Consider the following 14,448-nt stretch of genomic DNA (forward strand, 5'->3'; position numbering starts at 1 on the left):
TGCTGTTTGATATGCAAATGAAGACCATCAAAGGGTTCTTGGGGCTGGACACTGATCAAAGGAGATCTGCTGGACTGTCATGTCCTGGGGCAAGCCCGACCCCCTGCTGGTATTTACTGCCCTCACCTGTGTCAGCGAGGCATATATGCTGGGATGGGGCAGGGGCATGTGATGGAACCTTCTTCCTGTGTGACACTAACCTAGCTGACAAGCAAGACCTTTGGACAAGACAAGTCTTTCTGAACTCTGCAATCAAGAATGTGATTCGCTGAGACCTGCTGGAGAGGCGTGTCCGAAGAACAGAGAAAAACCCATGGCTTGTGTGAATGAGAGGGAGAGAATGGTGTAGCTAGCTGTAGGATCCTTAACCTCAATTCCTATCCCCAATTCCCCTTTCAAATTCCCTTAATTGTAATATGTATGTATATCCCTATTTGTAAATAAGCCCAACACTTATTTAAGATTCGGTTGTTCATCAGTAATTTAAGGCACCCCCAAATCAGAGCACATTCTACACTAATTCCCTGACCCGGTGGAGGAGACAAGGAACCACATGCAAGTGTGGGGGGAAAGGTACTGGGCGTTTTTTTTTACCTTAATGCAGAAAAAGAATTAAGGTAAAAAACACCATGCCTTTAGTGCTACTTTAAGATTTAACTACTGAGTTTACTGTCACTTTCACTTCAGCAGCCCACATGTCTAGGCTTTTGGTCATGACCAGCACAGTAGGTAGCCTGGTGATGGTACCCACCACCAGCCTGAAGAGTGAACTCTAAATGGCTGCAGAGGTTCCTCCTTAGTCACCTGTCCTACCCTAATTTTGTAAATGGAAAATAAAGTACCAGCAGGGCATTAATAAAAGCATTTCAGTAATGTACTTACTGGGAAACAAAAGCAACACAGAGCGCCTCCATTGTGTAAAACTTTTATTTGATGAGTACAACACGCAAGTGAAAATGTACTTACACGAAAGCCAATGATCATAAGCGTAAAAGGAATGCGCAGAAAATCATTGCAATTACTAATGTTTTGGCATTCTCATGTTTATTTATTTTTGTTTGTATTGGTTTGACACAAAAAAAAGCCAAATCTGACACACGGTAATGTTTGACCTTTTTTTATCCAGAAGCGCATTTGTGAGGTCAGGTAGTGATGTTGGACGAGAAGGCCTGGCTCACAGTCTCGGCTCTAATTCATCCCAAAGGTGTTCTATCAGGTTGAGGTCAGGTCTCTGTGCAGGCCAGTCAAGTTCTCCACCCCAAACTCACTCCTCCATGTCTTTATGGACCTTGATTTGTGCAATGGTGCGCAATCATGTTGGAACAGGAAGGGGTCATGTCCAAACTGTTCACACAAAGTTGGGAGCATGGAATTGTCCAAAATGTCTTGGTATGCTGATGCCTTAAGAGTTACCTTTACTGGAACTAAGGGGCCAAGCCCAACACCTGATAAACAACCCCATACCATAATCCCCCCTCCACCAAACTTTACACTTGGCACAATGCAGTCAGGCAAGCACTGTTCTCCTGGCAACCACCAAACCCAGACACCTCCATCAGATTGCCAGACAGAGAAGCGTGATTTGTCACTCCAGAGAACACGTCTCCACTTCTCTAGAGTCCAGTGGTGGCATGCATTACAACCCTGCATTCGACGTTTTGCATTGCACTTGATGATGTAAGGCGTGGATTCAGCTGCTCGGCCATGGAAACCCATTCCGTGAAGCTCTCTACACACTGTTGCTGTGCCAATCTGAAGGCCACACGAAGTTTGGAAATCTGTAGCTATTGACTCTGCAGACAGTTGGCGACTTCTGCGCACTGTGCGCTTCAGCATGCGCTGACCCTGCTCTGTCATTTTATGTGGCCTACCACTTTGTGACTGAGTTGCTGTTGTTCCCACATACACAATATCAAGGACATGATTTAATATCTGGCAGATGTTTAGTCTTTGCCTGCTCCACATGGAAAGCACTGAATGATGCATCTAGTTCAGTAGCCCGGAAACCACAACTTTTTGTACTAGCTGGCCCTGTATCATTTCTACATGTCAGAAAATGTAGTTTTTCTCACTTGTTGTCTTCCCCCAGAAAAGACATTTAGGTTATTCCAACTTGAATAATTGGTCACACAAAGCCTGGAGCAAAACCTTCCTTGACACAATTCAGCAGTAATGACCTTGGTTATTATATACAGTGAGGCAATGTAACATTTTATATAGATTTCTAATAAGCTGCATACGGCAGGTTGAGATATTCTCATTCTGTCACCATAGCAGCTCAAATGAATGTCTTTTTACTACTTGTAGAAAGCAAAACACTAAAATACCTGTTGGAGAAATTATCATTTCTGTTTGTGGGTGTGATAACATAAAATAAAACCAGCTGAAAATGCTAAAGATAATGACATTGTATTGCAACCAGCGTATGCAAGTTTCACAGTTTGATAAAAGTAATTTTAGTAGCAGCTGACAACCTTCATGTAATATTAATCAGCTCTGTACAATCCTACATTAGCTAAGCTAATTTCCATTTTATATCCAACAATAAAATATCATTGAAAATTGCTTAGATATTCTGAACTGTACTATTGCATATGAAAAAAATGCTGGATAGATATAAAAAGTAACATTAACAAGGCACCTCATGTATCTATTTCCAGGTACCGTTATATATACTTTGTAATGTTGATACATTTTGGTTGTACAGTTTGTTATATCATTCTTTTTTTCTTCAAGGATTAATAAAAACAAATATCTAAGAAAACTGTTTTGCCCATAACAACTATGCAGATGATTACATTCCATTTCTAATCCATCCTTCAAAGATAGCAGTTTCCTCCGTTTCTCTGTTTTCTCCAGTTTCTTTCAGGATTTCTGTGATTTACCGGCCTCTGGGATTGGTAACACACTTCCTTGATGATTCTCTGCCTAGCTACCCTACTTTCTCTCCTATAATATATCCACTATCATCCTTGGTGACTTTCACATCCCTGATAATGTTAACACCTTAGCTACCTCTCAACTCCTCAACCTAACCTTTTCCTTTGGCCTAACACAATGGACACACACTAGACCTGTGCAATTGAAACAATAATGAATCCGAACGTATCTGAATTTTTGATAACAAAGATTTCAGATGCATCCAATTTTTTTTCTGAATGTCATTTGGAATCGAATTTGTAATGTTAAACGTTAAAGTAAAAAAAAAAAATGCGTAGGGTCCCCACTAAAACTCCTTTCCAGACCTTTAATCTGAGCAGCAGCCTGGCAGAGCAGGACGAGTGGGTGCCCCACCCCCTGCACCATACCAGGCCATATGCCCTCAACATGTGGAGGGTGCTTTGCCAAGGGGGATCACCCAAGAAAAGCACCTTGTCCCCATGTCATTGAGGACAAGGGCCTCTTCTCTACAACCCTGGCCCGGTGGTTGTGGGTGTCTCCAGGCAGGGTTCTTATCTAACCTAAAAGGGTCTGGTATAAAATTGGGGGGGGCAAAACACTTTTTTTATTGTTTCTGTGGACTATCAAAAGCTAAAATTAAAAATGTCAATGTTTTTTCTAATGTAACTTTGCTGCAACGAAAATTAATTCATAATTGTCTAATGCATCCAAAATTCGGACCCAAATCCCGATATAACAAAAAATCCAAAACAACCCGATTTTTTTGCTGACTTACATGTGTAACACATACTTCTACTGTTCAAAAGAGCTCCAAAGACTCACCGCTCTATTCTGACTTCTGCTGCAGTAAATTCACACTCTGGGTGCAGGCTATAGTGTGCCTCTCACTTCCCTGCATCTGAATCAGCTGAAGCGAACATTTGGCAGTTCCTTCTCTGCTGTTCACTCCTATTCTACAAGGGGCCAAACAAGAGTGAATTGCCTAACGTTAATCGCTTCAGCCGATCAATATGTTGCATCGGCTAAGGCGAACGGGCTCTTCCCTTTGGTTTGGTCGAACATGCTGAGGTTGTTTGGCCGAGCCGAAGGGAGGTGAAGTGAGCTGAATGCAGCCGATGTAAAGCAAAGTAAAGCTGTACACGGCTGCAGTGAATAGCCGAACATGCTTCGGCTCACTTCACTTCGGCTCGGTTATTCATTCGGCTCCCTTTGGCAGCTTAGTGAATAATGCCCTTACTTTTTATGCAAATTAAAATAGATACAAAAAGGTATTTTTACTATATATGCCATCATATTCTTTGTTTCATCTCTTGAATACTTGAATATACATTTTTTATTAGCATGACATAGTTGGCAGTTTCTATCTTCTAGAGATACTCCCAGATTTTAATGGCTTGTTACTGAAGCTTGTTTGTGTAAATGTCCTTTCTTTCTTTGTGTCCAGTTTGTTTGCGTAAATTTCCTGAGTTTCTGTATTATGACTAACTGTACAATACCAATCGCACTTTATCTGCAACAATGAGAAGCGGTTCAGTTGGACAGTGCTACTCTTTTATCAACCCAATATCCCATGGCCAGCAAGGGTGAACATCCAGCAGGGTATTGCACCCTCCACCATGGTGGATTTCTTCTTTAAAGCACATCTTCAACTTCAAAGCAGAAATCCAGTATTTAACCCCTGTCTTCTGACAACCTGAGCTGACAGGAAGTGGGTTGAATGACGCTGGCCATCATTCGACCTGGAAAAGGAGCGCCATCTAGGGGACAACCTTACTTTCTGGAAGAGACTGTACCAGACTAAAGGTAAGTATTGCAAAGCTTAATCAACAGCAAGCTGCTTTTCTTTTAATTTTCCTACTGTTGGAACATATCTTGTACGTTTTTCTGCTTCCGCAAGATATTTATTTTTGATCCATCTGCCACATCTACAGAGCCTAAGAAAGCTCTACAGTCACCTATAACTTGCTTGTAGCATATGGTTCTGCCTCCATCCAGCATCCCACAGTGCATAGTGAATTTACATCTGCAAAGGTAATTTCTGGAGCACTGTGGACATCGAGGAGGGATTGAGACCAAAACCATGTGTGTGCTGATCAGTTTTTATACTCCGTAAATGTTCCTTTGGGCATTTTCAGTCAATGGATGATAAAGAGCATCATTTGAAATCTTACTTACCTATGGGCCATATTAGCAATAAGATCAAAAATAGATCAAATTTACTACACCTGAGGCAATGGTGTATTGGGGACAATCCAAAACCAGCTCAGCAGCAAAATGTCCTTTAAAATAGTTTTTGAAAGTTAGTAACTATACACAGGGTATATACAGAGGAGAAATGCCAATGTGGGGATGCACTATGGGGAATGCAGAGTACAGCTTGCAGACACAGAGCTGGCAAAGAGACTTAGTAGGGGCTCTGTTATTCCCATGTATTGGCAGTTACAACCAGGCTATTTGGATGTGAGAGCACAACTGAAGTGCTATTATACTCTCACAATGATGCTTCTGTTCCTTCTCTCTGAAGCATCAGCTTGTGAACATGTTCAGAGAGAAGCCTTCATGTATTAATGTGCTGTCTACTGTGTTTTCAAGGTGCCAAAATGCTGTTCTCAAAAGCATCAACAACTTCCAATTCCATTAATAAATCACATCCGTGGCACATCAGGGCAATACTATTATCGTCCCAGAAGCCTCTGCAGAAGGTGAACTTACACTGTTTCTTGTTTTACAGAGAGATTTTCTTTGGGCCGAAGATTTCCTTTGTGATTCCTTGTACCTCCCACTGATAAACAAAGCTACATTGTGCAAGACGAAGAGAATGGCTGGTACAGAAAATGTGAAGTTTTCCAATAAAATAGCTCCCCCTCTTTGTTACTTTGTATTTTCCCCAACGGAACGATCCATCTGTCCCCTTCTTATTCATTTTACACCACACTATAATGATTATAATGACAGGCCACAAAAAGTTGTTCTGTGTTTTACTCATACTATCCTTCTGGATGAATCATTAAATGTATGATTAAGGCTAAATCTATCTGCACTTTCACATTTTTGTAACAGAGCTGCTAAAATTAATGAGATTTTTATTCCCAAGAAAGAAAAACTGTGTCAAGGCTGGTTTGTGCTATATTGGTACTTACATTATAAATGTAGTATAGAAAGAAACCGACATGCTTCTAGACCCATTCTAATAAAAATCCTTCAGTTAAAAGGATAGAAAAAAAAACCCTTTGCTATATTGGCTTGCTGATTCCATTGCAGCTTTAAAGGCTTACATGATTTTTTTCCAGCCATGCTGATAAATGTTATGTGGAAGTTAACAATAGTTATTAGGCAAAACTTACACTAAAAGAAATACAGAGCCTATCATTGCTAACCTCCTATTCAAATTAGAGTAGCAGAGTTGTAAGTAGTAGATAGTAGAAAGTACTGAAGCCTTTAAATTAGCATAGCAGCTAGAAGGATTGCATTTTATGAGGGGAGTTCAGCAAGGGTGGCATTTATATATTGTATATATATATGTATAAATTTTACCTTGAACTACTGGGCTCTGTAAAAATGGGTTTTTGACTTACTGTAAAATCTGTTTCTTGGAGTACAGTAAGAACACAGTACAGATTAAATCTTAGAAAAACTGGGTTATGCTGTTGCCTGCAGAAAATAGGACACTGCCACACAGAGCTGTGAGTATAACCAGTGCCGGATTTGCCACCGAGGCCCGGCCTCGGGGCAGCAGGGAGCAGAGGGGCAGCAGGGGTTGTGGAATCTCCGATGCCCGTTACAAAAAGTTGCGGGCACCGGGTGGGTAGTTGCTTTCTACCTTTAGCTCTGCTTTGGGCAAGCAGGGCTAAATGTAGAGTGGGGAAGACGCTTGTTCGTTTACAAGTGATCTTGGCGATGTCGCCAAGATCACTTGTAATAAGACTGCAGGTCCGTCCTCTCGCCGCTGCCTTGTACCTCTCTCCCCGCCCGCTGGAGATCCTCTCTTCAGGATGGAGTCCGTTCTCCGCTCTGCTCCGTGTAAACAGTGAGAGGGGAGAGCTGCACTCGCAGCCTTCCCCTCACAGCTGTCACAGGAGTTCCAGAACAGTATTGTGCTAAAATTCCTGTATTGAAAGTGACAGGTACAATAAAGAGAACCTGTCACCTCCAAATGGTATCACATAGGGGATTGTTAGCTCCTGTGTGATAGCAATCAAAATTTAAAAGAATTTTTTTTCAATTATAAAAAAATAAGTAAAACACAATGAAAAAATAATAAAAAAGTAAAAGATAAGATAAATAAAAAGTTAAAACAATAAATATAAAATGAAAAAAAAGTTATAAAAAATGAAAAAAAAAAAAACAAACAATAACACTTTTTACATTGGGGGGGAGGGGGGGCATTTTCGGGGAGGGGGGCACATTGGAAGTCGGCCTTGGGGCGGCAGAGAGAGTAAATCTGGCCCTAAGTATAACCCCTCCCACACTCATCATGCACCAGTTTTGTGGAAAAGCAATAGAATGGATCATAAGACAAAGTGATGGAAACTGTGTCCGTTAATGAATTTCACGGCAAATCAAAAACTCAGTTTTCATAATCAGTCTTGTATTTCCACTTTTGCAGCCACATTGGCATAACACCTATCTTATATTTGTTACATGTTATCATTTACATAGCATACAAATTACTGCTTGCACAATATATACGCTATTCTGAAAACAAAAGTTTGTGTCTGTACTGAATTTTCCTTTGTAATGCAAGGGGGCTGTGCAGGGTAATGTTACCATAATTAACCATGTCTGTACTGTGCTGGCAGATCTCATTATCAGTTGTAAACTAGATTTAGACACTGTCTAGCCCAACAAAGAGTTAAAGATCTAGAAGCATTGTATGTTAATGAGGGGAAGCTCAGAGTGTCCCTAGTCTTTCTATCATGACAACCAGAGTCTCCTGTCATTTTGTAATTGAGAGAGAAGATTGCAAAGGTCTGCTACACAGACACATGTAAAAGGTAAGAAATATGTTTTTAATTATTAGATAATATCACTGATGGATTCAAAGGTGGTGGTTTCTGAAGAATCATCAGCACCGGGCTGAGCACTCAGAGGGGAACGGGCTGACACATAAGAGCAACACCCTGAAATAAAAGATTTCAATAAGGAATAAAAGGCAAGAACTGCTAAGACTGTGATTTGACCCTTGATGGTACGTAAGGTCTAAGGTTAATCAAGGACAAATGGAGTAATTCCTCACCTCCTACCATGAGACATGTGGTTCTTTAAAATCTCTCCCACCACAACCAACCACTCTCCCAATCAACAGGCTTGAAAAAGAAGTTGTAACTTCAAAACACGTCGCCTAGCCTCGATACCTCCCCACACAGTGGTTACATACCGCAGACATTCCACGTGCATTTGGTCTCAGCGATTAGCCTTTACCAGCTGCTGACACCCTCCTGACCTACCTCCCTGGTCATCCAGCAGTGCACTCCTGCCTCCACCTCTCCTCCCTGTGGGTGGCTGTGTTAACTTGTACACACGGCTACTGTGCACCCTGAGCATGCCCCGCCACTTCGGCTCCCCCGATCCTTCTCACGGTGACAGTTTGACACTTGAAATCAGCTACTGCTGACACTCTCCCAACCTCCCTTCCCTGTCCTTCCAGCAGCACACACCGTTGCATAGCCACCTTATCGCCGTGCTCTGCACAGGTGGACAATTCATCAAACCAATCCCAGTAATCGCCTAGCACCTTGAGACCCCAGGCAAAACTTTGCACATACCAAAATTATTAATCCGCAATATCTGCCCGGATATTCAAAGGAACATCAGCTCAATTGTGAACACCTTTAGTGTTGCTCCACCTGCGCCCGTGGAGACCTGAAAAAGACTGATCCAGCCCTGGGCTCCCGATGACAACCCACCCTCAACATCTACTTGGGACCAGAAAGAAGATTCGACTCCACTTTGATCACCAGCATACCTCCACTCACAAAATGGGACAGCAACTTCATCAAGGATGAAGGGCTTCATTTTCCATATTTGGATTTACTCATACCACTATCACAACACTTTCTGTCTTGCTGCCGACCCCGCTGCCCCATCTCTCATTACGTGAGCCAGAGAAGCCTCAGGCCAGCACGAAAAGATTAACACCACAACAATAATATAATTTCCGTAATAATTCCTTGTTGAAGCTCATGTCCACCCTCTCACATGTGAGTGTATTATTGTATGTACTCCTTGTCCCATTTACACCCAAGTTATTGCGCTAGGTTGTAGCGCTTTGTTTTTTTTTCTCTTTTTGTTTCCTTTAGCACACATGTCAGACACCCCGGTCTGTACTTACCAGGAGCTGCACACCAGCGGACTACACCCTGACCCTCCTGGAGAGCACTAAAAACATTGGACTTCTTTTTTGTAACTTTTCACTTCAAATTCGATGGCAGACCTTACGAGAAGTGGATTTATCATCTTTATCATAGAAACAATGGCTATGAGCATGAAGGTCCGCTAGGTGGCTGCAAAGACTAACAGATGTCCCCTCCACTCTGGCAAGTTGGGGCATTCCTTCATTGAGGACTTTCTTGCGGGCTTGGAGGATTTGGGGCTCCAAGGCTTGCAGGGGAAGGGAGTCCCAGGTTTGAACTTTGATCTTGAGGTCTGCAAGGAACAAAAAGAAACCCTTCTTAGCATCAGGTAAAGGGTTTCCCAGCAAGAGGATTAGTCTTCTTTTGCTGGGCAAAAGAGGGCTCCTCCATCCAATGACATCTCTGATAAAATTGTCTACGGATGTGCCAAGGAGCTATAGACAATAAGAATTATTTTCACTAATGTTTTGCAGACTACCAGGAGCTGCACACCAGCGGACTACACCCTGACCCTCCTGGAGAGCACTAAAAACATTGGACTTCTTTTTTGTAACTTTTCACTTCAAATTCGATGGCAGACCTTACGAGAAGTGGATTTATCATCTTTCAGAAGTATAGGGATACAGTAGCTATTTAGACAGCAGCTGTGAAGAAAGGATGGTAAACTGGTCCTTGGGACAGTAGATTTGGGTGATCCAGGAGAGTCCACAGGGAATCTGCCTAAAGGTCTGATGAGTCCCAGTACCACATCCACCTTGGGCCAGTTCAGTGCAATGAGCATCACCAGGATCCAACCTGACTGGATTCTGCAAAGCAGATGAGGTGATGTTCCAGAGAAAAAATACATAGATCAGATTGAACTATACTAATGTTTTGCAGACCAACAATTAAGCTCCAAATCAGGATTAACCACCTCTGGGCCGGCCGTAGTAAAAAAACGGCCGGCCCGACTGGAAAATCAGTTAGGATAGAACCAGGATCCTTAGACATATCCTTGGACCAGACCTGGCAGACAGACATAACCACAATGAAATGTTGCAGGGCAGTGCCCACTAAGTAAAATAAGGCATTGGGAAGGGCTTCTACAAAACGTTAGAAAAATTCCCATAAAGTCTGCCATGGTGTTGGAAAATTGCTCTCTGGATAGTACTGTGGAGGGGGCCCACATCTGAGGGAGTTAAGGAAGACCCAGAGAAGTGTTAGGACTCAACAGAGGAAAGTCTAGCTTTGTCAGGCCCTAAGGAAGGAGCACTGCTAGCTACCCCTGAGCTGTTATAGGATTATGAGATGGAAAGGCCCACCAAACCTCTTCCCCTGCGCTTATGAACCATCATACCAACAGTATGACAAGTAAGGGAAAAAAACCAAATTGATATTTACTGACCATGGTCAAAGCAGTAAGGGTTAAATTGCCATCTGTGACCAGGTCACTGCAAGGCAGCAAGGAGGACAGATCCTGGACCTTACGAGGAGCAGCCTGGATTCACAGTGTGATTCACAGTGTGAGAGATGCAGAGGAGTGCACACAAGCACATGTGTCACTGCTTGCAGTGAGTGGGTTTACTTTTTTTTCTGTCACAGCGCCCTCTAGGAGTATCCGCTACACATTAATAAAGTCTATGGAACCTGCAGTGCTATAACTGGAGTGTGCACAGAAGTTCAGTGGGAGCTAGACTTCCACCCGCACGAATAACTGATTTGCTGGGAGGAGGCAGTTGATAGGTGTCTCCTTTAACCAGTTGACATCCGCGGTGTTAAACCCCCTTCCCATCCAGGCCATTTTAGTTGGACTTTAAGCTTCATAGTATGGGCATTTTAAAGGTATCACCTTATACTATTGAGTTTCGTTGGATCACCTAACTGAAAAAAACTTTGTTTCACACTGCCCCCCCGAGTTAATGTCAGCACTTACCTTAAATTATGTTTCTTAATTCGATCTTCTTCTTCCCAGTCCTTTTCATCTGTCCCTCCAGTGCTGCTGTGGGTCTCCGATCCAGCGCTGACTCCTCTGTCCTTGCTGACACTTCCTGTCCCACGGTGTCTGCATGCGGGTGCAAGCGTCCATAGACTTACCTTGTGTCTCTCCTCGTCTCCCAGCCTAAAATGTGAACTGAGCATGCGCCCGCCCCAAAATGCTTTGCGGCCGGCCGAAAATTTTCGTACAGGAGCGCGCATGGAAGACACACGTAAGTTTAAACCGTTTTTGAAGCGTTTTTTTCACACTTTTTGCATAAATCTACTGCTTACTAGCAGTAGATATATGCAAAAACACCAGAGGGTTTAATAACCCTTTAAATGGGTCACTGTTAATACATTAGAAGAGTTGTATTCCCTTACTGACTGCTCCTTTTTATGATAAGCTATTATAAATCAAGAGCCAGAAATATGTCCCTGTTCAACATATAAACTTATGAGGAGGAGGAGGGGGCGTGACATTAAAGATTATAAAAGAAACCTGAGGTTTGGGGGCTGCCATTGCTGCCCTGTTCTTCTGAAAATGTTAGTTGCTTGACAATTGCCTGAATCAAGGCCTCGAGTATGCTCCGAGTCACTAACCCAGAAAGAGTCTGCTGAATATAAGTTTTGTGATCTGGATGCTAATCTGACTCAGACAGCCAGGTAACTAGCATTTTTACAAGTAGTTCAGCAATTGCAGCCTCTGTAATTGTCCCAGTAAAGATTTTCTTTAGTTAATGTTAAAAAATGAAAATAAAAACAGCTCATCACTAATAAGTGGTATCACACTCACATTATTTTCAGATAAATCTGAACAGTTGTGGAAAACCCTCAAGATGTCAATTTTATTTGACTGTCATAGTTACTAAAACTTGCAAAAACCTACTGGGGGCACCTTATTGAAACTGGGGAACATAAACACAACTTTGGAGGTGTTGCTTATAACAAATCAGTAGCTTTAGTTAATGATTTATATAAAAAAGTGAAACCTGATTGATTGATATTGACAACAATGGCATCTTCATGTTCATCTTTTCTCCAGCTTTAGTTGATATGCCCCTCAGGCTGGCTTCATGCCTGCATACTACGGTGTGTTGTGTTAAGTTAAATTATTAATTTGCATAATCTATCAATGCACCAAACATAAAAACATACGTGCATATTTTTTCTGGTGCGGGTGCACCACAATGCACAGTGTAGTGTTACTGCATTGCAACGCAGGTGCTTTATGGAGGTTTCTTAAAGTGCCATCCAAAATTAATGGTGCCGCAATGTACTAACGTCCATAACACAATGGTTTGAAAGGGGTGTATGTAGAAATTGATTTAACACCACAAAGCAAAGATCAATAACACAATTTTCTCAATTTTTTTATTAAAGCCATGACAATATTGTACATTCAGGTTGATCCAGGGATTTAAATCACTAACATTAATCCATACATGACAACAATATTTAAGAGACAAAAATCCCCAGAAAAGGAAAGTGCAAATTCTAAAGGCTATCATATGATATGAGAGTCTGTGCAACCTATAGCATTAATACATGCTATACACAAAATGGAGTCCTAAACTATAGAAAGCAAATGTATTCAAGCGCCACTTGTTCAAATGAGTCACGGAGTAACATCGATAATAGGATATGCACAAAGAGTATTCTTTAAATGTATATTTTGTCAGCATTTGAAACAGATAGTGCAGAGGAGTGTATGTCATCCTAAATTTCCACCACCTAAATATATATTTGTACATGTACAGTGAAAAGCGCAGCAAGCACGTGCCGCATCTATAAGCAAATTAACTCGTTTAATAAGGTAGTGAATATGTGCAGAGCACAGGGACTCACAGGAACCAATCAGATTTCAGTTTGCAGTAGTCAGATAACTCCTGATTGGCTGCTGTAGGTTACTGCACATGACGCACCTTTGTTACTTTCTGCCCAGAAATATTAAAGAGACCATGATGTGCGGTTACCCAGAGCAACCAGTAAGATTTCAGCAGTTAAGTGCAGTCAACTAAATGAAAGATGAGGTCTCATGGTTGCTATGGGATACTGTTCCATGCCTTTTTAAAGTAAGACCACACCAGGTGGCATTTTCTCTCTTTCACACTAAACCCCTTTCCATTTATATTAGCACAAAGCTTGTCACCACCATATATAAAATGATTGTGCCAAACACTGCCTAGAAGCAAACCTTGCTGCTGATGATTTATGAAAACAGAGCATACATGCAGTAGTTGCCAATAACTCTCAGTTAGGTCTTTAAGCACGCCTACCTTTTGCTTGAGTTTTCATATATCAGCTTCACTATGGGGTACACATATTAAGGATATTGGTACGATGAAGATATAGGACCAAGAGTTCCTACAATTGTTCTCTATGCATACATAGAGAACTTATTTAAAAACTTTTGGAGACGAAGGGCATGTCTTAAAGCCAAGGGCTTCATAGCAGCAGGGTCAAAACAAATGTATAAAATATTGGGCCACATTTCATGTGCTGAAAACGCAGCTCTACAACATCCCTAGGCTGCCATAGTGAAGCAGCCTAGTATTGGGTCTATCCATATTTCAATATACTCCTATAGTCATCAATCAGGTTAAAATAAGTTATATTTTCCATTATACATAACTAGCCCTTTCCAAAGAAATAGCTGGCCTCACTCTCAGGTGGCAGTCGGCACTACAGTATACATTGCAAGACATCTCATCTACATAAAATTCATAGTGCAGGTCCGACTCATAGCTGAGATTAAGGTCACCTGGTTATTGGAAAATAAAAATGTTTTGGTCAGATAACGTTTTTCAGAAAAAGTCATACTTTATGTTAAACCAACTAAAAAGTAATAGTTTTCAAAAGATCCTTTTGGAAATAAGTATTTTTGATACATCTTTATACATCTATAACTCCTCTGCCAATGTGTCTGACTGGACACAGCCTTTTACCACTGTATATACTGTAAAATATAGGAGGGCCTAATATATAAAAAGTGCTACAAGAGGTCAGAAAATGAAATATAAAACCTGTTTTAATATGTGACCCTTGCTATTCTTTGTTTTTGCTGTCCAGTCTAACGGTACCTGTGTACAGAGGCTGTTGTAAGCTTCTTACTGTTTCCGTTGCAGCAATCTTTAGATAGCAGCAGTGAAAAGCTGTGTAAAAAAAAAAAAAGTCTGTCCAGATATACCCTTCCTTTCTCAACTGACTGGAATGATTTTTGTATTTGTTGGCTGATAGC

At 41.5% G+C, this 14,448-nt stretch overlaps 1 protein-coding gene across 1 annotated transcript in view; it reads left to right on the forward strand.

The window, feature by feature from the left end:
• SCRG1 (stimulator of chondrogenesis 1) overlaps positions 1 to 5,706 on the forward strand; it is a 29,875-nt gene extending 24,169 nt beyond the window's left edge. The window contains exon 3 of the mRNA XM_018568522.1: positions 5,633 to 5,706. Within this exon, the coding sequence (XP_018424024.1) occupies positions 5,633 to 5,687 (55 nt within the window). The 3' untranslated portion in view covers positions 5,688 to 5,706. The remainder of the gene's footprint in view (positions 1 to 5,632) is intronic.
• Positions 5,707 to 14,448: the final 8,742 nt, after the last annotated feature.

Source organism: Nanorana parkeri, unplaced genomic scaffold, assembly GCF_000935625.1.
Source record: "Nanorana parkeri isolate BGI_ZX_2015 unplaced genomic scaffold, ASM93562v1 scaffold1201, whole genome shotgun sequence".
Lineage (NCBI taxonomy): Eukaryota > Metazoa > Chordata > Amphibia > Anura > Dicroglossidae > Nanorana > Nanorana parkeri.